Source organism: Arabidopsis lyrata, assembly GCF_000004255.2.
Source record: "Arabidopsis lyrata subsp. lyrata unplaced genomic scaffold ARALYscaffold_7, whole genome shotgun sequence".
NCBI classification, from domain to species: Eukaryota; Viridiplantae; Streptophyta; class Magnoliopsida; order Brassicales; family Brassicaceae; genus Arabidopsis; species Arabidopsis lyrata.
Window position 1 is genome coordinate 2,419,668 of NW_003302549.1, and position 24,319 is coordinate 2,443,986.

Genomic DNA, 24,319 nt, shown 5'->3' on the forward strand with positions numbered 1-24,319 from the left:
ACGTGTCTTAAGGTTTGTAAGCTTGTCTCTTATGTAAGAGCTTTTATTGCTTCTCTCTCTTCTTTCTCTTAACCTTTTACTAATTTTCTTTTTTTTTTATTGTTAAGAATTATATTAAGAGACTAATGTTAATGGTGCTCTTACAACTCTTAAGTTAAGAGATATGTCTTATAACTAAAAAAAGTCTCTTAAAGTCTCTTAACTAAGAGATTTTTGTTAGTTATAAGACATATTTCTTAACTTAAGAGTTGTCTTAAGAGACCATCAATAAAGATGGTCTTAGTGCACAAACTTAAGACCAGTTTCGGAGTTGGCACTGTACCCAATATTTTGGACAAAACCATAAGCTCTTTAATTACAAAACGAGTTGCAAACTGTTTTCAAGATTGAAAAGGGGAAGATCAAGCACCTCACCACCACTTGTTGGATTTCCTTTGGAGTGCTTCCCACATCTTCTTCATCTCTTCGTCGACTTTGGCAACAACTTTTTGGATGGATTCTTCATTGGAAGCAGAAACCTCCTTCAACGCCTTGTCCATGGCTTGTTTACTATTCATGATAACCTCCTTCAACGCCTCCTCCAACGTAAATGATACGAATCCGGTGATACCTAAAATATTTAAATAATTAAAAAATTGCAAAGAAGATCTCATAATAATAAAATATAACTGAAAGATGGATGTTTGTTGTTGCATTTGGTTCTTGTACATGATATGTACTAACAGACAAAATGACATAGAAGATCCGAGATCAGAAGCTTCACCGGAAAGCACAATCGTAAACTCTCCGTTAATTTCAGTGCTATTTTCTGTTTATTATCTTAATTAATTTAATTAATTCTTAAAAATCAAAAATAAGGTAAATGAGTGCTATTTTTGTCAAATAAACTTAGGGATGCTATTTTTGTCATAAAAACTTCATTTAGGGCTATATGAGACCATTTCTCTTGTTTTAACAAAATCAGTTTTTGTAATATAATTATCAAATTAATTTTCTTTAACTCTCTCTTATCTCCAAAAAAATTGTAAATTGTAATACAATTTTTTAGTATACTCATCATTATATTTAGTTTTATTGATTCAACATATAATGACATAAAGATCATTAAAAATTTTATTTAATTCAAATTTTGTAGTGTAAGGATTTTTCTATATATATTAAAAACAAAATTTGATATTCCATTTCCAATTAGCTTGTAATATAAAGAAGATGAAATCATTTACTACAAAATGATTTCTTCACAATGAATTCTTTGGAATGTAACATAAAAATTTATGATATAAATACAATTAAATTTACTCATAAATGACATTCAAACATGATTGTGAAAGTTTTATCAAAAACAAAACATGATTGTGGAAGTTAAATAGTTATCTAACGTAATTATAATTTTATTAAAAAAAATCCCTATAAATATTAATACACACATCTCACAAACAATGATATTCCAAGTTTTCTATTATTGGTAAATTGTATAACATTTTTTCTTCTAATTCAACAAATGTTGTTTCAATATATATATTTTTGTCACTTTTGTAAGAGATTGTGAAGAGGAGGTGACATGCAACCAAGAAATCCTATGCACGGTCAATCGTTTGTGCTACTTTAAATGTCTTTCAAAAAAAGAGAGTAGAGAAAATGCATTATTGTAGGTTTTTTTTGCCGAAAACATTCATTATATTCAATCTATATTAACCTAAATTTGGGTTGACTCAAATAAATTTGATATTCTTGCAGAGAGATTAAATAAACAACATAAGTCTCAAGTGAAGGGCAATATTCCAAGAGAGTTGATGGTGGAGGTAGACGTTGAATTGTATAGAATAGTCATTTATCTCACGAATACAATGACTATTCTCACGAATTAAATTAATCTACTATATACAATGAATGTTATTTTTCAGATGGTTATCTTTTGGTCGTTTAAATTTAGTAATGCTTTGGAAGAAGGCAAGTGAAACATATATTGAACCAAGTTGTAATCTCAAAAATATTAAGTGAAAGTCTTAAGTCTATATATTGATATGTTCACTATCTCATTCATCTGTTATTTTTATTTATGCGTTATTATTGTTGTTTTGTTTACAATATATATATTATTGTTTGTTTTACATAAAGAAAAAATGTATACAATAACCCACGCGTCAAACATCTAGTATATATCTAAACGAACTCAACTTTTTTTAAGAGATACTTTCACCATTTCAATGTTAAAATGTGAACAAGTACCGTCACTTTAGTAAATTAAAAATTCATAAGAATTGTGGGCCCGTAAGAGTTTTGAGCCCAAATCCGACCCGTAAAAATATACAAGTGACCCAAGTGATATAAAAGTTTTCTTAATGGAAAAATAATATTGATTAATTCCGTGGCAACAAATGAAAGCCAATCCGATTTCAAGAAACGAGCTGACGTGGTCAAACTCATATCAACTGTGTCTCTCTATCTATCTCTCTCCCTCACTTCTCTCTCTCTCTCTCCTCTTCTCCTTCAACTGGTGATGGCTGCTCTCAGGCTACCCACTCAGCTTGTTACACGTGGTACACTCGACTACCATAATTCCTCTCCTTCCTCAGCCACCGCCGCTTCCTCCGGACGTCTCTCTTGGCGACGTTCTCTCACACCGGAAAATTCAATCTCGCTCTTCCCATCTTCCTCATCCTCATCCCTTAACCGGGAACGATTAATAGTAGTTCCGGTTACATGCAGTGCGGCAGCGGTTAATCTTGCTCCGGGGACACCAGTCCGACCCACGAGCATCTTGGTGGTTGGAGCCACTGGAACTTTGGGAAGACAAATCGTCCGGAGAGCTTTAGATGAAGGTTATGATGTCAGGTGTTTGGTCAGACCAAGACCAGCTCCCGCCGATTTCCTCCGTGATTGGGGCGCCACCGTCGTCAATGTACGTATTCACATCTTCTTTTTTAAGTTTACAAAAGTCTTTTGATTTGTCTAAGAGAGAACCAAACCGGAGTTTTGTGTCGTGTAGGCGGATCTTAGTAAACCAGAGACCATTCCAGCGACTTTGGTCGGAATTCACACTGTAATTGATTGTGCCACGGGACGTCCTGAAGAACCCATCAAGACGGTAAGCTTCTAAATTGTTAAAGATTCAATTTTTGATTTGTGAATTTAGCCTAGTGAGACTTATTTAACGTTTGAGACTGGCTTGTGTTTCATGCCTTTGCTTGTACGTTTGAGTGTTGGATTTAGGGTTCCAATGTGATTGAAAGTTATTTGTGTTCGGTTTAGGTAGATTGGGAAGGAAAAGTTGCTCTGATACAATGTGCAAAGGCAATGGGGATTCAGAAATACGTCTTTTACTCAATCCACAATTGCGATAAGCATCCTGAGGTTCCTCTCATGGAGATTAAGTATTGTACTGAGAAGTTTCTTCAGGAATCTGGTTTAAACCACATCACCATCCGGTTATGTGGTTTCATGCAAGTAAGCCTCATTCCCCTCAACTTATGCATCTAGTTGTCCCTGGAATTGAGTACATGAGGTTGAATGTGGTAATGGCTGATTCTTGTCTAATCCAGAGTTTACTATGTCTGTGCAGGGTCTTATTGGTCAATATGCAGTTCCAATTTTGGAGGAAAAATCGGTTTGGGGAACAGATGCACCAACGCGTATTGCTTACATGGACACACAGGTGAGTAAACAAATGTAGTTGTACTTCATTTCTTTGTGTAAAATATGGATGAAGCACACAACATGGTTTAACATGTTCCTCATGCTATAACAGGATATTGCTAGGCTAACACTTATAGCTTTACGCAATGATAAGATCAACGGAAAACTTCTGACATTCGCTGGCCCTCGTGCATGGACAACCCAGGAAGTAAGAAGGGATATAGTTACCGCTCTTTTGTTTGAACTGAATTGAGAAATGTTACTAAAGCATAACCTTTTTCGCTACCCTTTTGTTTCCGAAACATGTCAGGTAATAACACTATGTGAGAGACTTGCTGGGCAAGATGCAAATGTCACAACCGTTCCAGTTTCTGTATTGAGAGTCACCCGTCAGTTAACTCGGTTTTTCCAGTGGACAAATGATGTCGCGGATAGATTGGCCTTCTCAGAGGTACGTAAAATTTGGCCTTTATCACCAAACAATGATGCTTTTCTTTCATAGTAGCTTTTCAGATCAACTGAAATCATGCTTCTAACATCTACGAGACATTTTAGGTTCTTTCGAGTGACACGGTCTTCTCTGTTCCGATGACTGAGACTAATAGTCTGCTAGGTGTGGATCAGAAGGACATGGTGACTCTTGAAAAGTACTTGCAGGATTACTTCAGCAACATATTGAAGAAACTAAAGGGTCTAAAGGCACAATCCAAGCAATCAGACATCTACTTTTGAGTTCTGACCTTGTGGTGTCTTGATAAGATTCAACACTATTTAAAAACTGCATTTGCATCCATACTGTGAGCTCCATTGTTTCAATGTTCTTCAATGGCTAATGTGCTTCTTCTTGTAATTAAAGAGAATTATAATGTAAATGTAGCTTGAGCTGTCCAAAGGTAATGAGATTCCTCTGTTTAACTTTTGTTAGAAGCTAGGGCTGTGAGCTTCTTGTTACTATTTTTTCTTCCTCTTAAAGTCTTCTTCTAATTTATTGGTTCTTGTTAATACTCCTGAATAAAAGTGAGAAAACTTTTGGCAAATGAATAGTAAGATGAAATAAATGCAAGTGTTAGTCTCAATGTAACTTGAGAACCTAACAAGTGGAACAAGCTCATTCATTATCTATGGTTGAAATTTGCTACCACTTTTTTAAGAATCTAAAAATTGCACCAAAATCCCTAAGTCCGGGAGTCTATTACTACTAGTTACTACCCATTTTTGTTTTTTTTTTTGGTCAACTGAGAATATATTGATGGAAAGATTGCACCAAAAAAATGATCCATTGGATATCAACTTCTTATAAGATCAGAAGTAATAAGTGTTTACAAAAGGTGTTTTGAGTTGTTAAATCAGTATCTTAAATAAAATGTTAGATCTATTATCAATATCACCTCATTATCATTTATCAACACTAAAATCTTTTTCTATTTCGATCTAACTAATATCGTGTTGGTTTATAAAAACAGCAGTTAGTAGATACACACTAAGATAAACAATACACTGGGATGCTACGATCATGCATGTTTAATAAATCAAAATCTGAAAAGGAACCATAGAGAGGGAAAATTTTGTGGAATCTAATCCATAGGGTTAGGTCGTTGGTTATCATTTAGGTTGTCTTGTCTATGTCTTTTCGTATAATATTTTCATTGATTTTATTCCACTGATATAGTACTAGTGAGAGAAGAACTAACATGAAACCTCGAAACCACATTCACATTCTGTGTTCTCCCCTAATTGTTCTGGCCTACCTCGACAGCGACCCCGATACTTAGCCAAAGATAAACGGTCCGTTTTATATATAAATACTAGTTACATTTTTACAAACATTATTTTCTAATAAATACCAAAAAAATAGAATATAGATAAATAAATAAATCAAATATGATTTACTATACGTTGGCTAAGAACTAAGTCCATATAGAGCAAAAAAAAACTAGGCATGCATTATCACTAATGCCAAATTGCCAAAGGTACGTTTGTTCTGTTTTGAACTTTTCAGATCTTTTGTTTTGTAACTTTTGTTTCTCAACTTGAAAGTCGAACGTAGGAGGAAAAATAATTTCAATAATAGAGGAGAAATAAAATAAATAAATAAACATAGACACATGGAAATATATAAGTGGCATGATGAGCCAAGTGATCTCCAACCTACAAACTCTAGTGGCAGAGAAAGAAGATAAAATCCAATGAATGCTCTTCACAATCAGATCAGACCAGTCTTTATTTTTTCTTTAATATATATACTTTCTTGTAAATTGTTATTTAGATATTGGGGCTTTATGTTGGATATTCTCTTTTCCATTTGACCTAGCTTTCATAGATCATAATTTAACCTTTTTCCATAATTTTTTTGATTTTTGGAATTCATGAAACTATTTTTTATTTAAACTCCATCCGTTTCATATTAAATGTCGTTTTAGCATTTGAATTTTGTTTCAAAATAAGTGTCGTTTTGTGTTTTCAATGCAGATGTTTGGTAAAATTTCCAGTTTTGTCCTTACTAATTTAATGTATTGACCAATGAAAAAAATAATAAAATATATAAATAATGGGTAAAACAGAAATTTTAATTGTTTTCTTAATATGTGTGCAAAAATCTTAAACGACATTTATTATGAAACAGAAGGAGTACTTGTTTTGAAAAGTAGAATTTAAAATTATAAACACAAAAAGCAAGTCCTTCCACACCGTAAAAACAATTAAGCAGTCTTAAAGCTTATGAGAAGAATCTCTGGTTCCAAGGAGGAACACAAGAAGAAAGTCAAAGCTATTCTTTCGAGTTGAAATTTCTGTTCTTTCTTTTTTGCTTTACAGGAAAAAACGAAGCTTTTCTATTAGTTGGCTTTACGAGAATATACTCTTTGGTTTTAGGACCCTTTTGTTAAAATATTTTACTCTCTCTGTTCCTAAAAAATTGATGTTCTAGAGTTTTCACATATATTAAGAAGCAATCATTGTTTAATTATTTGTCAATTACTTTTTTATACTAAATATTTTTTAATAACTTTGAACTAGTATTAGAAAACAGTTAATCATTACGTCTTGAAGTTTACGATATATTAATTTTAATTAATAAAAAATAAAACAAAAACCTAAAAAATCAAACTTTGTGGAACAAACTAAAACTTTAGAACATCAATTATCTAGGAGTATCTTTTACTGTAACTAACTACTATCGATTTTCGTAATTTTTTTTTTCCTTCACCATTATTTTTCTTGTTATGTCGTATAATATTCACAAGAATAAGACATTGAATAATGGGAATTTTTTAATTTAGGCTTGCCATGTGATCTATTGCGGCATTAATTAGTCTAAAGATTCATCATATACGTAGATTTGCAAAATTATTTTATGAGAAACATAAGTGGGTTAGTGGTCACACTTCTGTGGTTTCTCTATCAAATCCAAAGCTTGAACTTTAGTTTAATCAACCTTAAAGTTTTTATTATTAAAAATCAAAAGTTACCTCTCTCATCCATTATTGTCATATATAGGAAGAGAGAGTTTCTTGCAGTGTCACAACAAGCCACCCAAAACATTCGCAGCAATGGAAACATTTCCCTTATAATTCACAACACTTGGTTTTTCTCTTTTTCCTTATTAAAGGTTTCTATCGAAAACATAAGACATCCCAAAGTCATAGCACATGAAGGTCTTGTTGAACCACACCAAACAAATTAATATTCCACAAGTTAAAAAAGGTTATATACATTTTTGGAAAATATGGAAACTGACAATCTGTATATATATAATCAAAATACTACATATTGCGGAAAATAAAATCAAAATACTATAAATTTCAAGTCGAATTAAAGAAACACTTTCGTTTACTAGCAAACCGCATCAATCTTAGTTATATCTTAATTCAATCATGGCATCGCAACTATATTAAAAAAAAAAACTACTAATTCCAATTAAAAAGGAACGATAGATCAAAAACCCGACAATTTCCCAATTGAAATCTGGATGTTGTACAGCATGCATAAAATCTAATAAACTAGCGTACGTCGTAGACCTAAGACTATATATATTAGTATTACACACACATAATTAAATAGATATATACTCTTATATACTACTAAGTAGAAAAAGCATGTGTATAGTGAGTGAACCTTTTTATCGCCAGTGAAATGTGTGTCACATGTCACCTGCGTCGCCCAATTATTCTGTGCCGAATTTTCTCCTCAATTCAATCCCCTTCCATTAATGACCATCACATTTTAATAACCCTAAATCTATCTTACCAGAACTTTATTCCAAACCCACTCAATAGCAGAGGAATAAAATAGTTGTATGGATTATACTAGTATTAGATAGATTTTTTCTGACTCTCATTAACTCACTTATAATATACGCTAATATATATACACGTTAATAATGTTTAGCTTAATCTATTACTGACATCTACGATTGCGTTAAGTATATAACAAATCAGAACTTATCAGTCTATAATAGAGTTACATAATACGTACTATTGATTTGCATATGAAATCGTGATAAATCAATAAATCAAATATTGTTGAATATATTGAACCGTTATCTTGAGTACTATTGATCTAATGATCTTAACAATAAGAACTTACATAATTCGTGTGCAACCCCCGTTTAGAGGGGTAAGGCGGAGGTGCGACGGTCCGGAACTTTTTTTTTCAAAAAAAAAATTACATGTAAAAAAGGCTAAATATTTTTTTAAAATATTATTAATATAAAAATTATAATTTAAAAGGCCTAATTTTTTATAAGAAAATATATAAAAAGGCCCAAAATTTTTAAAATAACAATTTTTACTATAAAAATTTGTAAAAATTAAGTAAATTTTCTTTTTATATATAATAATAGGCTAAGAAAATTTTTTTTACCCTAAAACTTCCAAATATATTGGGTCGGGGCCGTTCGTCTGTAGTAACATATGAAAACTGGAAACCAATTGAATAACAGCACAACATTTAGTATTTCCGAGAAATATGCCCAGAGGTGATATTTTCATTATGTTTTATGCTTTATAAAAAAGATGAATCATCTTACTCAATTGATTGACGTTTTTTTCCATTCTGTTTTGGTCTGCGATTGATGTTTTCCATCTCTGTATTTTTCAGCTAAATCACAATTAAGAGCATAGGCAGTGGTGCATTTGGAAGGGGTTGTAAGTATTAAAAAAAACAGATTTAATGCAAAAATTGTCTTTCTTTTCACATCCGGATGTAAGTTTACACTCGGATGTAAGACTCTCTCTCTCTCTTTTTTTCTCACTTTAAATTATAATAATAAAAAAAATCTTACACCCCTCACACTTATTACACCACGGATGGTCTAAGGTAAAATGCAAAAAGCAGTTTTAAGCAAGTTTTATATAAAAAAATGAAAAATCAGTCAGTCAACTTAAAAAGCTGAAACGTTAGTACCGTTTGGTACCTAAATAATGACAATATCTATGCTATTATCATTACAACATCATATATAATGTTTGATATTACAAACTTTGGCTACAGATTTTATAGTTACGTTGTATAATTTTGTATTATACTATCATAAATAAACGATTAAATAAAATATGATGATTAATCTGATCCAAATGGAGTATAGTAAAAATTAAAGTGCATTAGCAAATCAAATAATTGGACCTTCATTATAAGCCAAAGAAAGACAAAAAACGACGGTGTTGTCTAGATCCTAGAATGGGAAAATTAAATGATGTTGCGCTTGAACGTGCTTAACTTGATAAGCTAAAGAAAGGGGAAAAATGTCGTTTTCTCTCCCAACTTTCAAAAAATGGCCAATCAATACGTTAACTTCATATGTGGCCATTTAAAACATGAAATAAACGTTGACTAACGTTTGAGACATGGAAATTCGTTGACCATGCCAAAATAGACATGCCGTTATCAATCGTTAACGGAACCTCTAACGCCCGTTATCACTCCTAACAACTCTGTTAGTCAACTTTCAAATTGTGGCCATTTTAAACATCAATTTCATATGTGGCCATTTAAAACATGAACTAATCGTTGACTAACATTTGAAACATTAGAATTCGTTGACCAGGCCAAAATAGACATGTCGCCACCATTCGTTAAAAGAACCTATAACATCCGTTATCACCAGTTAACGACTCTGTTAGTATGTCTAAAACGACTTCGTTTTGAGGAAAATCGAGAGAAAATCAAGATTTTTCCCAAATGAAAACACCAAATCCCCAAATCTATTTCTACAACAGCTCAAACAAGATGAATAGTCCTATTATCTCCATCTCCATTTCAGAAAAGCTACATTTAGTCCTATGATGGGTCTACAAGTTTGCTTCTATGATTCCTTTTTAGATTTAAAACAAATATATAAACGATGTTTGCTTCCAATTACTGGCTCTATGATTATCTATATATCAAACCATGTCCTTGGATTATGCTTTAAACAAAAAATTTGTCCTGATTTCCTCTCGATTATTTTCAAAACGACGTCGTTTTTGGCAGACTAACAGAGTCGATAACGGGTAATAACAAGTATTATAGGTTTTGTTAATGACTGATTAAGACATATCTATTTTGGCCTAGTGAACGAATTCTCATGTCTCAAATTGTTAGTCAACGTTTAGTTCATGTTTTGAATGGCCACATATGAAGTTGATGTTTAAAATGGCCACAATTTGAAAGTTGATTAACAGAGTCGTTACGGGTGATAACGGGCGTTAGAGGTTCCGTTAACGACTGATAACGGCATGTCTATTTTGGCCTGGTCAACGAATTTTCATGTCTCAAACGTTAGTCAACGTTTATTTCATGCTTTAAATGGCCACATATGAAGTTGACGTATTGATTGGCCACTTTTTGAAAGTTGGGAGATAAAACGACATTTTTCCCCTAAAGAAAGTGAGGAAAATAAAAAGGTGATAGGGACAAGAAGAAGAAGACGACGTCACAATGCATTAAATTCAATGTTTAGCACAGTACTGTTAAATATTCCTTTTTAAAATTCACTTCTACATTACAAAATACAAACACTTCAAGTAATCAAGTATACTATATAGTATTTACTTCATCACTCTTTCCCCAAAATGTAACAATCAATTGGCTTATTGAAGTTGGGTAGGGGACCAAAGTAACTTTCTCAAAATATCCCCTTACCTCTGAATCAACAGGCTCTTCTTATATTCTGCACCTAACATCACTAAGATTTTGGATATTTGTCAAATAATTTTGCATGACAATTATATATGATCTCTACTATTTTGGATTTCAGGTAAAGCATGAACACTATTTAATTTTTGCCATATGAAACCACCTACATATGTTCTTGAGTAATTGGGATTTCATTTTGTTCACATTGGTCTCGACGTCCCGTTAAATGAATGTTTTTAAAATGGAAAATAAGTTGTTGTATTAATTTATTTATTTTTTTGGGTTAGAATTGTTGGTTAATTTGTTTAGCGATATGTCATATATGGATACAATTATCCTATATATTGTGTAAAACATAGATTTTTGCTATAGAAAACATCCACATGGCCAACTATAATTTGGATAAATCACATGCATTGTTTTGTTTTTAATTGAAAATCTTAACGCCAAATTAATCTACAGATATAGAAGCTTTTTATCCTTAGATTCAACTCAACCACTGGCCTAAAATAGGAAAACTTTAATTTCTATTTTTACTTTCAGTTACCATGTGCCATAAAAACGCAGATATATCAATTAAATATTTAAATGTAACACCAAATTTATTTGTCTTAATTTTGGAAACGATAAAGGATCTAGCATGCAGTAAAAAGGCAAATATTACGAAAAAAAAAAGACAAATACAAAAAGTAAAAAGAGTTTGTTAAATGAAAAAAAAAATAAAGATAAAAGAAAACAGAAGGAACAAAAAGGGTTGCTTCTGCACCAAGTTATTCTGCGTAAATAACATTATCAATTACAAGGCTTCGATGCTAAGTATCCTTATCGGATATCAAATATCCTGAGAGGCTTTGTTTGATTGCTCTACATCATTTTTGTGATATAGTTCGTCGTCACCACATTTTTTGTCGCTACGGACCTGATTTGTTTTGTTGTGACAATGTGCATAGTCATTACTAATACATGTTCTAGACTGTTCGTTCTAGTCGGTAACAAGAAAAACGGTTTGGTGTTGTGTGAATCCGGTTAAACGAAATATGTAATATCGGTTTTGTTTAATTAGTAAATTTCGTAAAGTTAATGAAGTAATCTGAGGTATGACAGATTTGGTAGAAACATGTCTTTCGCATTTTATTTAACATGTAATATGTAAATATGCCTCTTACCAAAAAAATATATGTTATATGCCTAACAGAACGCAAACAAAATTCACGGGTTTCTCCAAATATCTGAAGATAGTAACATAACACCTTAGAACAAGTAAAAAAAAAAAAAACCCCTTAGAAGTTAGAACAAAGATTCCGATATTGATATTTTTTTTTTTGTTATTATAGAGGGTTACGATATAATTATTATTTCCTACGTTTGAAAAAAGAGTGTTCGATGCTCGAATACGTATTGCAATAAACTGCACGTAAAGTTTTAATTCGTGACCTTGCATGAAAATACGAAATATGTATTTATTTCCATAATTCCATTTATTAATGTGTCCGTATATCAGCATACTTTGGTCTATACCAATTTGATTCTCTCCTGCAAGTCTGCAACTATCGTTACAAGTTTTTTTGTTTGTGAGTTTAAATTTAAATTGCTAAAAAAAATTTTGGTTTGCCGTCTTAATTTTGTTTTTTTAAGCTACATAATATTTTATTTGAAACATAAAAATAGTTAAAACAATTATAGAATTGTTATTTTGGCGGTAACAATCAGCCCAGAAAAACTTTATCGAGTGAAGATCCAAATTTAATAGTCTAGAATAAATCTACCCAATAACTTTATTTTAATTTCACAAGTGAATCCCAAAACACATGGTTGACTCTTGCAACTTAGTTTTCATTGACCCTTTAATGATACAACAAAAAAGTATATATACCGTTTAATTTGATTATCACTGATCACAAAAACAAATACAGTAATACCGAAAACGATATAATTAACATTTATCTTCTTAAAATTTGAACTATTTTATAGATTAATAAGCTTGTTTTGTTCAGATGATAAATAAAATAAATGAGTCTAGTCAATGAGAGAGGAAGAAACATGACGACGTTAGCATCACACCTGAAGCCTGAAGCGCCTGAAAGCTAACAAACATCGATTTTAGTTACGTCTTTAGTTTGAACACACCAAACCAACTACTGTACTATATTTAATCAAAACAAATTCCATTACATTCCTTTGACAATAATCAATTACTAATTAATAACAGACATAAGTTCAATAGTACGAATTTCATCATTTAATTTCTTACGTTACCCGTTACCATCATCAAGTCGAATTTAAATTGTCCAAATCAAATGCTGTCGTTACGTAATTAAAGAATACAACTAAGGGTAAATTGGGAATAATACAAAAATGGTCAAAAACGAGTCAAAGTTACCGTCAAACCAAACTACAAAGCCAAAGTAGAAAAGTAGTCCACTTACTTACACGTTATTATATTAAAAAGATGGAAAACTCCTACCGTATCTTCTAAGATCCATGTCATCTGTCTGAATCTCTCTCAAAGTACTGTCCTAAAAAGGTTAAATTTTCCAACAACAAAAAATCTACCGTATATATTTTCTTTGAATTTAAGAAAATTTCGGGTTAATTAATTTTCTGGAAAAGGAGATTATGGTAATTAAAAAGAAAAGAGAAAAAATGAAGAAAAAAACACCGACTCATCCTATGGAAGAAACGGACGAAAATCTCAGTGCTGGCAAGATTCCTTCACAGTCCTTTTGCTGTTTTTTTTTTTTTTTTTCTTTTTTCTTCCTTCATCTTCTTGAGCTAAAATCATTCATTTTTATCTCTATCTTTTTTTCTTATAGAGAGAGTCCTAAAAATTGAATAAAAATTATCAAAAGAGAAAACAATCACTTCACACTTCTTTCATTCTTTCTTTGTATCTCTATCAACATCAACCCACACCATCTTTGCCCCATATGCGCCTCCATCTCTTATTCCTCTCACCTACCTTTCTTTCAATTCTCTCTCTTTCTTTACGAAAAGTCTTTTAATTTCAATTCTCTACCTGATTTCAAATCTTGGGTCTCTCTCTCTTTTTTTCTTTTTCAATTTAATATAAGTTGATTCTTTTTTTTTTGTTTTTTTTTTTTGGAATCATTATTGATTGGTATGGGTTGTACAAGTTCTAAGCTCGACGATCTTCCGGCGGTTGCTCTTTGCCGTGAACGTTGTGCTTTCTTAGAAGCAGCTATTCATCAACGTTACGCTTTAGCTGAATCACACGTGGCTTACACTCATTCGCTTAGAGGTATCGGTCATTCTCTCCATCTTTTCATCAACCACCACCACCGTTTCGTCGCTTCCGGCGGCGCTACCGGTGCTGATTCTCCTAGACTTAATCTTCCTCCTCAGAGAAAAGGTGACCTTGACGATGGCGACGGAGCAACAAATTCACCTAAAAAAACAAAGCTTGCTTCTTCTCACCACAACCACGCTCACTCGGGTTCGGGTTCTGATTCGGGTCATCTCGAATTCGATTCAGATTCCGAAGACGATGAAGAAGAAGACGATTTGGATTTGGATTCGTTGCATCACCACTCTCCTCAACACCACCACCATCTCGGCAATTTCCCTATACCCGAATCAGCACCAATGGGTGGATACATGGAACAACCGGGTTATATAACCCGGTACCCGAATCCAGAGATGATGGGTCATCTTCCTCCTCCTTACTCTGATGGAGGAGGAAGTTATATGCACATGAATTACATGAAGAACAAATCCATGCCTCCTTCAGTTGTCTATGAGCAAAGACCAACTAGTCCTCAAAGAGTCTACATAGGCGAATCATCATCTTCATATCCATATCCTCCTCAAAATCCATATTTTGGATACTCAAATCCAGTACCCGGAGACTACGGTTCTTCTTCTTCTACAACTGCTGCAGCCACAAAACCGCCACCGCCTCCACCGTCGCCGCCTAGGTCTAACGGTTGGGATTTTTTGAATCCGTTTGATACTTATTATCCTCCGTATACTCCGAGTCGAGATTCGAGAGAGTTAAGAGAAGAAGAAGGTATACCGGATTTAGAAGACGATGATTCACATTACGAGGTTGTTAAAGAAGTTCACGGGAAACCAAAATTCGCCGGCGGTGGTGGTAATCAACCGAATCCCGCCGCCGTACACATGATGAGGGAAGAGTCTCCGTCTCCGCCGCTTGATAAATCCGGTGCTAGTACAAGCGGTGGAGGTGATATCGGAGATGCGTCTGCGTATCAGTCTAGACCGAGTGTGTCGGTGGAGAAACAAGGAATGGAGTATGAAGTTCACGTTGTTGAGAAGAAGGTTGTTGAGGATGAGGAACGGCGGAGCAATGCCACGGCGACACGTGGTGGTGGTGGAGGAGGAGGAGGTGGAGGGCCACGTGCGGTGCCTGAGGTTGCGAAAGAGATTGAGAATCAATTCGTGAAAGCTGCAGAGTCAGGAAGTGAGATTGCTAAGTTACTTGAAGTTGGGAAGCATCCTTATGGTCGTAAACATGGTAAAGCTTGATCACATTACAATGTTTTTGTTTAAAGTTTTCAGCTTTCTGCAATTGGTTGAGTAAAGTTTTGTACTTGTTTTTGTTTTGTGTGAAATGGAGCAGTTGCTTCGAAGATGTTGCACGGGGTTACTCCTTCGGCGGTACCTTCTACCTCTGGAGTATCTTCTTCGTCTGCTGCTGCTGTTGTGCCGCCTACTTATGCAGATATTGAAGAAGAGCTTGCTTCGAGGTCGAGGAATCTTTCTTCCACATTGCACAAGCTCCATCTTTGGGAGAAGAAGCTTTACCATGAAGTCAAGGTAATGGTTGATTTGTTATTGTATCAAATCTTTGATCTTAGAACACTGTGATTGTGTTCTGTTCTGAAGAGAGAGTTTATACTCTGTGTAGGCTGAGGAAAAATTGCGTCTAGCTCACGAGAAAAAGCTAAGGAAGCTAAAGCGTTTGGATGAAAGAGGTGCCGAGGCTATCAAAGTAGATAAAACGCGGAGATTAGTGAGAGATATGTCTACGAAAATTCGGATTGCGATTCAGGTTGTCGACAAAATATCTGTAACGATTAATAAGATAAGAGACGAAGACCTGTGGCCGCAACTGAATGCATTGATTCAAGGGTATTATAAACTTTTCTTCTCCAAATATATACAATGTTCTAGATGTTTGTCATTGTAGCGCTAATCAAATGTTGATTTCGGTTATCATTAGGCTTACAAGAATGTGGACATCTATGCTTGAGTGTCATCAAAGTCAGTGTCAAGCTATTAGGGAAGCACAAGGTTTGGGACCGATAAGAGCAAGCAAGAAACTCGGCGATGAACATCTAGAGGCGACGAGTTTGCTTGGACATGAACTTATTAATTGGATATTGGGATTCTCTAGCTGGGTTAGCGCACAGAAGGGTTATGTAAAAGAGTTGAATAAATGGCTCATGAAATGTCTTCTGTATGAACCTGAGGAAACACCTGATGGGATCGTTCCTTTTTCACCTGGTCGGATTGGGGCTCCACCAATCTTTGTAATCTGTAACCAATGGTCTCAAGCTCTGGATAGGATATCCGAGAAGGAAGTTATTGAGGCAATGCGTAGTTTCACTACAAGCGTGCTTCAGCTTTGGGAACAAGATCGGTTAGATACGATGATGACAGGGCACGGGGATTCAGAGAAGAAAGTTAGGAACATGGACCGAGAAGAACAGAGGATACAGAGAGAGATTCAAGCATTGGAAAAGAAAATGATTCTTGTGGCACCGGGTGATGGTAATAGTCTTTCGATATCCGGTAACATTGTCTACCAAAGCGATACTAGCAGCGATAGTTTACAAGGTAGTTTGCAACGGATTTTTGAAGCTATGGAGAGATTCACTGCTGAATCTATGAGAGCTTATGAGGATCTCTTGAAGCGCACCGAAGAAGAAACTGCTCCACGAGAACTTGAGGAAGAAGAGGAATAGAAAGCAAAACAGGAGGAAGACCTTTGCTTATCAATTTCAATTTGAATCCCATGATCCAGCTGTTTGCTGATCTTGCAATGCCAGAACACTCAGTTTTGCGGTTTGGTATACCGGAAAACCAACTGGAATCATCTGAGACTCGGGCAAGAAACGCCCGTCAGGATGATGATCTAAGAGGAGGCAGAAACCGGGTTAAGATACGGCCAATCGTCTGGTGAGTTTAGGCATTTTAGTGAAATTGGCTTTGAACCGGATGGTTTTGATGCCATGGTCTAGAAAGGTTGGTGATGATAACTTGACAGTTAGTAGCCACATATGGACGCAAGTCACAGATATGAGTTGAGTCTAATAATTTAAAATTTCAGTCTTTGTATATAAGACGCTTAGGATCAAACTTATGATAATTCTCAACTATTCTTTTTGTAAAATCCGAAGGTAGGATATATATAGCTCAGGCAAATCTTTTGTTTTTCTTTTGATCATGTATTATTTCTCTGTCCAAATATGCTTTGTTCTTGAGCAGCTGGACTGTCTTTTAGTGGAGTAAAGTACGGTTTATATTCTAAGACAAAACAGAAAACCCCGATTCGAATCTTATTGGATTTGGAAATTTTCATATTTTCAAAAGAATCGCAATCACAATGGGCAAGTTCCAAAATACAATGCGTGGCAGAATAAGGATTATCGCATCGTCCATATGAATCTTGTTTCTCATCGATTACTACTAAGTAAATCCAAACGATCTTTTTTTTTTTTCAATTGGCTTTGTTGTTCATTTCGATAGTATTGATACATTCAGTACAAAACTGTAACATGAACTTTGCATATAATTAGTACTATGAAGCTACAACAAGAAATCCACAAAACTTCTAATTTTTCACGTCTCGAAGTGATCACATCACACGTCTCTCTTCTCAGCTTTTCAGAAACGAAAATTTATGTACCATTGCTAAGTAAATATATCACATCAAAATACTTTTCAAATCACTTGTCTTTTGTTTTTACCGAACTATTTGCAGAAACTATATAACGTACGCAGCATCAAACTAATCTAAGTTATCAAATAAATACTGAAAGTTAACGTACGAAGTTTTATGTTTTGCCTCATTGTTCGATGTCCGTGTTTGATTAAACGAGATAACCATGTCATATATGGAGATCGATGAAAAAAATAGTGAACGATTTACGTGAAAGAGATATTCTCGTTAAAGTTAGTGTTTCATGATATCCAATTATGCATGGCCAACAAGTTACTTGGCCTGGCTAAATAATTATTGTGCGATAAATAGAGACGAACTATTTCCAATCATTAGCCTGGCAGCTTCAAACATTAATGATTCATGTGAAACTATAATATTTATACCCAATGGCCTCAAGAGTAATATCGACTAGTGCCTGTGCCAATAGTTCGCGTCTTGGAGCTGCCGTGCCTAACATGATTACCGTGAACTTGACGTCTCGTGTGTTAATCTTTTTTTCTCTTTTGTTGAGAAATAATAAATTGAAATAAAGTAAATAACATGCAGAGAATAAGTGCCAGAAGTTATTATTGCGATCCAACCAAAGGTTAATAATCAGTACTTATTTATTAAAAATAGTAGCGATAGTGCTTGAGCATCTAATCATATAAGCAAGCCAATTACTCTGGAGAATCATTGGATCACTTCGATCTCTTTGCCTTTTCAACACAAAGAGACAGCTCTTGTGTTCTTGAAAGCTTAAAGCTCTGTTTTCCCCAAAGGTATATATGGGTATTACAATTTACAAATTGCAAGCATACTTTTCATTTGCATACATTCGAATTGAGAATATACCAATTATTGTCCTTCTGGGTGGTCATTGGAGTTTATTCATTAAGATAAAATTTGCAGCTTTTTTTTTCCAAACCTTTGATCAGTTTTGAAATTATAGATTCATTATATGTTGTTAAATGATACTATTATATTGTTTCTCAATCAAATTATTTTAAAATAAATATCAACTTATTGCTTAATAGTAATGTGTGTATATATATTGCGATGATTATTTTTAATGTTGAAAATAGTATTTCTAATTCTAGGTATCCAAACTAAATTCAAATGGAAGTACAAATGTTGGATAATTCTACGGTGTATTTTCCTTTGGATTTTGGTGTTATATCCTCATACTCTTATCTAAAATTAATAAAATATATACGAGTAAGCAGTTGGAAAGTTTGAAAGCTTAATCCATATTTTGACCATGCTTTGTAGTCTTTACGCTAGCCGTCTTTATTAAAAAGGTACCGCGTAATTATATCCAATTCAAATTTGGTTCTCTCTAATATGCCGTTTTAAGTTAGCAAAATCATATTTTAAGGAATTTAGAACATTTAGCCATATTGTCTTATCAGGCTTCCAAATAAATGCTTACACATTCAGAGTTCCAAAGCCAAGGAAACTCTCTTTATTTTTATTTTTGAAAATTATCTGTCAAGAGTAAACTTCTTAAAATAAGGTCCATTCCAAGAGATTTATTCTAGTTTATTTCAAGGAATACACATAGAAATAATCATTTTTGGTAAACAAGATAATCAGAACTCAAACGGAAAGAAATATGTCAGTCTGTCAAATCCATGAAGAATTTTTTTTTTTTTTTTATAACTCAGGGGAATCCCAGATTTATAGAGAGGCCCAGACTAATTCCCTGGGGGAGGTGCAGCCCACATATAGACTCTCTCTCCGGGTATGCAAATGGGCCGAAAGCAAGGGCCCATATCCATGTGGCCAAGTGGAGATCTAACAATTGCGCGCTTGCGGGGAATCGATCCCTGGCCTAGACCAACAGAGCAACTCCTCCACAAGTGGCAACCACTAGACCAAGAACACTTGGTTTCATGAAGAAAATTGATATTTACTTTTACTCTATTTAGAAGGCACGTTAATAATTTAGAAAAATAAACGTACTAGTGCGATAATACAAAAGAACACATAAATCCAAACATCACAAGGTTACAAAGTCAACTTCTAAAACTTCATATTTTCTTCACACGCTTCTCTTTACATTTTTACACTAAGTACGAACCTTTTGAAATAAGTTGCTAGGTTAGAATTATAAGGAAAAAAAAAAACTTGTTGAAATGGGAATGTTATGTTGAATAAATAAGAAAAACAATCGAGAAAGCAAAAGTAGGAATGGTTGATGATAAGTCACTCCAATCACAAACAATTTGAGCTGGCAATAATGTGATTTTCCAAAATCTCTTTTGGTACCACAAAGTTTTAAATCATTGAACATCGGAATCAATTTATTGTATTATAGTATAGTAGTATACAAAAGAAGTTGGCTTCTTCTGAATTTTTGGCTTTTCAGTTTTCAAATCCATTGATTTAACAAAAACATAATTATAGAAAGAAAAAAGAGTTCAACTTCAAAAGTTGATCTTCTTATAACAATAGAAGAGAAAGCTGCTTATTTTTCATAGCACTATATTACTTTATCGCATTCATATATAAAACTTTCTTTTGTACCTAAACTTACATCAACTAATCCAGAATTTGAATTTCGGACTAACCTCAAATCGTGAGATAGTGTTACTATACCGTTAACGGATACTAACTAAGACGATACATCAGCTTTTAAAATAGAAACAAATATATATATTTTCATAGTAACAAACCTATAAATTAGATGATGATCAAAATTATAATCAAAGTGTTAATCTTTGAATTTTAATTTTCTATTTTAGTGGTACCAATATTGACAAGAAGGAGACAATGTCTCAGAAACTTACCTCAGGAGTCAAAACAGAAGAATTGAAAAGAAAAAGAAGAAATAAAAATCCAATTTTTATTTTTTGTTGTTTCGACCACTATCTTCTCTTTCTCTCTCTTACAAGGAGCGAAAGAGAAACACTTTCCGACTTCGGTAAGAAAAAGATTTTGATGGGTTGTTGTCAATCCTTGTGTTCCGGTGAAAACCCACTTGGGAAAGATGGAGCTCAGCCGCAACCACTATCTCAAAACCACCACGGCGGCGCTACGGCTGCTGATAATGGTGGAATCGGAAGCGGCGGAGCTAGTGGTGTAGGCGGCGGAGGAGGAGGAGGAGGGATCCCATCTTTCTCTGAGTTCTCTTTTGCTGACCTTAAAGCAGCCACAAATAACTTTAGCTCAGACAACATCGTATCAGAAAGTGGTGAGAAAGCCCCAAATCTTGTCTACAAAGGCCGACTTCAGAACCGTCGTTGGATCGCTGTCAAGAAGTTTACTAAGCTGGCTTGGCCTGAGCCTAAACAATTTGCGGTAATCCAAAAAAACAGAACCCTTTAATTTGATCAAATCTTTCTTTGCTTTTTTTCTTCTGAAATCTGTTTTTTTTTTTTTTTTTTTTTTTGTCTCAGGAAGAAGCATGGGGTGTGGGGAAATTGAGGCATAATCGATTAGCGAATTTGATTGGGTATTGTTGTGATGGAGATGAGAGGCTTCTTGTTGCTGAATTCATGCCTAATGATACTCTTGCTAAGCATTTGTTCCATTGTATGCTTCTTCTTTTCTTGCCTCTTGTCTAAAGCTGTCAACTTTAGTAATGTTTGCTTAATATTAGGAGCTTGCATTTATGGTGTTGTGCTGTTAGATGGATTAAAAGAGACTACTTTAGGTGAACTGGAATGTCTTGAAGGTGAATTTTTGTTTGTTATCTTATTGTTGTTTTGGTAATTCACAGGGGAAAATCAGACAATTGAATGGGCTATGAGGTTGCGAGTAGGATATTACATAGCCGAAGCATTGGATTATTGTAGTACCGAGGGTCGTCCATTGTACCATGATTTGAATGCTTATAGGGTTCTCTTTGATGAGGTATTATTCACTTTCTCAAGAGTTATTTCTTGTTTACTAGATCTATGTCTCGTTGTGATATTAAGGCGGTGCTTTTTTTGAATGAAATGTTGTAGGATGGTGATCCTCGTCTCTCATGTTTTGGCTTGATGAAGAACAGTAGAGATGGTAAAAGTTATAGCACAAATCTAGCATATACACCACCTGAATATCTAAGAAATGGTGAATCAACTTGTTCCTTTTCTTATGGATTATTTTACAATCAACATATAACAAATTTAGAAAGCAAAGAAGGATCTCAGTTTGTTGAATTTTGTGTTGCAGGAAGAGTGACACCTGAAAGTGTTACGTATAGCTTTGGAACTGTCCTTCTGGATTTGCTTAGCGGAAAGCACATCCCTCCAAGCCATGTAAGTTCCTATTTATATGTTTTAGTAGGAAGAAGTGTACTACCACTTGAATGTGTGTGTGAGTGTTTTGGTGAAATTATCTTCTCATTGGTCCTGATTTTGTTTGAAGTTATGTGAAGCTACCGTAGTTGGTCATTGATGATGGTTTCTATAAACTGTATAATACTGCTCCTTCACCGTCTCTCTTGAAATTAGCTGAGATATGTGCTACGCTCTTGTTCTTTAACCACTATCTATTAGATTTAGCTCTCAATATATATTTAATGGGTGATTCTTGGTTCTTGCATAGTTAGTCTTGAAAAATATCCATGTCATATAGTACAATTGAATAAGATTTGTGGTATTAATTTGGGTTCGTGGTATCTTCTACCTATAGGCTCTCGATATGATACGAGGCAAGAATATTATTCTCTTGATGGATTCACACCTCGAAGGAAAGTTCTCAACAGAAGAGGCTACTGTAGTTGTCGAACTCGCCTCTCAATGTTTGCAATATGAGCCTCGAGAGAGACCCAATACCAAAGATCTTGTTGCAACACTTGCACCATTGCAAACTAAATCAGACGTAAGCTAGATTTCTTGAAACTCCCAATTTTATCTGAGTTCTTAAATTCTTATTTTAAGTGGTAAATATTTTGGTTACAGGTTCCATCTTATGTGATGCTTGGAATAAAGAAGCAAGAGGAGGCACCTTCGACTCCACAGAGACCACTTTCGCCATTAGGTGAGGCCTGTTCAAGAATGGATCTCACAGCTATTCATCAGATTTTGGTCATGACACATTACAGAGACGACGAAGGCACAAACGAGGTACTCAAATGATAGTTTTGGTTTCAGATGCTAAAACGCTTTAAAAAGAGTCTTAACTAACTCTTGGGGTTTATCTGTGGATGTCAGTTATCATTCCAAGAATGGACGCAACAGATGAAAGATATGCTTGATGCACGGAAACGCGGTGATCAATCTTTCCGCGAAAAAGATTTTAAAACAGCCATCGACTGTTACTCACAGGTATTGATTTCCTGGCTACTTCTTTTTGCATGTTCAATCCGGTCTGTTCCATTCGGTATTTGTATCGGGTTTTCTGCTATGGTTAAAACCAGATTTGCCAAAAATAAATCTGGATATTATTAGAACTCATATGGCTACATACATTGTTTCTGTGGACAGTTCATTGACGTTGGAACAATGGTGTCTCCAACTGTATTTGGTCGGCGAAGTCTATGCTACTTACTATGCGATCAACCAGACGCAGCACTACGCGACGCGATGCAAGCACAATGCGTGTATCCGGATTGGCCAACGGCTTTCTACATGCAGTCTGTGGCATTAGCGAAGCTGAACATGAACACAGACGCAGCCGATATGTTGAACGAAGCAGCTCAGCTTGAAGAGAAGAGACAACGAGGCGGCAGATGATCTTGATTCTTGAGACACAAAGTGTTACATCTTGTTGTAAAATTTGATGAGCTTCAAGAATTCTTTTTAAGAAGAAAAGAAAAAAAAAACGGTTAAAACTTGTTGCTGTGATTGTTGATTGGGGATGTAATGTAACCATAGGGAGAGAAAACAATTGATGTTGGTGTGTATGCAATACATGTTGTAAGTTTTAATGGACAGTTCCGAAAATACAAATTGCTCTTTTCATCGATCATGATCTGCTCTTAAAACTCAGACTTCACATGGTGGAAATTGAGTGATTTTGCTGTGCAAATCAATGTCAGGCTCATGACACATTTATCCAAATAAAATGCTTTTCGAATCCAACTACATAGACGCTAACGGAAGTTTACTCAAAACCGATCTGGAAAATTTTGCCAAAAAAATTTGGACCATTTCTCGATTTATGCGTGTCATCCTTGCGCAGGGGCCATGCTAATCTTCTCTGTATCGTTCCAATTTTATCGGATGTCCCCGAAGGGACAATCACCTCTATCACTCCAACCCTTTATAAACGCAGCTTCTTATCTTCAACTAGCCGATGTGGGATTTTTTATTTGTTGACATTCTTAACAACTTACATGGGCTCATTATATAAAAGGCCTCTCCCCCTCATTTTTTGTAAGCCCATTTAACATTATTGATCATATTTTTTCCCAAGTTTTAAGATAAACCCTTTTGTTTATGTAATGTAACACAAAGCTTATAGTAAAGCTAATCGTGGAACAAAAACAATGATAGAAGGCCATTGATGATATCTAGTTGCAGAAAAAGTATCTTGCTCTTTCTTATTATGCGTGTTAATTGGAATGTTTTACTTGAGGGCAGGGCCGGCTCAATCCCGGTGCTAGATCTGTCCCAAAAAAATTAAGGGCTCTTAGACAAAAAAATTTTTTTTGTCTATTATTATAATTTAAAAAAAAATACCAAATTTGTATTCAAATAATTGTTGTTTTTAATTATAGAAATGTTATTT

The 24,319-nt window shown here is 34.4% G+C and overlaps 3 protein-coding genes across 3 annotated transcripts; all 3 read left to right on the forward strand.

The window, feature by feature from the left end:
* Positions 1–2,392: 2,392 nt before the first annotated feature.
* Positions 2,393–4,608, forward strand: LOC9303155 (uncharacterized protein ycf39). Its single transcript, XM_002867037.2, has 7 exons — positions 2,393–2,902; positions 2,990–3,088; positions 3,253–3,447; positions 3,563–3,655; positions 3,749–3,844; positions 3,947–4,087; positions 4,192–4,608. The coding sequence occupies exons 1-7, from the start codon at positions 2,501–2,503 to the stop codon at positions 4,366–4,368; spliced, it is 1,203 nt and encodes a 400-aa protein (XP_002867083.1). The 5' UTR covers positions 2,393–2,500; the 3' UTR covers positions 4,369–4,608.
* A 9,044-nt stretch (positions 4,609–13,652) lies between these two features.
* LOC9303156 lies at positions 13,653–17,268 on the forward strand. The gene is made up of 4 exons (XM_021017548.1): positions 13,653–15,244; positions 15,350–15,546; positions 15,638–15,861; positions 15,953–17,268. Exons 1-4 carry the CDS (start codon positions 13,870–13,872, stop codon positions 16,695–16,697), a joined length of 2,541 nt encoding a protein of 846 aa, XP_020873207.1. The 5' UTR covers positions 13,653–13,869; the 3' UTR covers positions 16,698–17,268.
* Positions 17,269–20,499: 3,231 nt separating this feature from the next.
* On the forward strand, positions 20,500–23,557 carry LOC9303157 (probable serine/threonine-protein kinase At4g35230). The gene is made up of 9 exons (XM_021018843.1): positions 20,500–20,959; positions 21,058–21,193; positions 21,381–21,514; positions 21,610–21,715; positions 21,818–21,903; positions 22,280–22,468; positions 22,549–22,713; positions 22,801–22,914; positions 23,074–23,557. The coding sequence occupies exons 1-9, from the start codon at positions 20,600–20,602 to the stop codon at positions 23,320–23,322; spliced, it is 1,539 nt and encodes a 512-aa protein (XP_020874502.1). The 5' UTR covers positions 20,500–20,599; the 3' UTR covers positions 23,323–23,557.
* Positions 23,558–24,319: the final 762 nt, after the last annotated feature.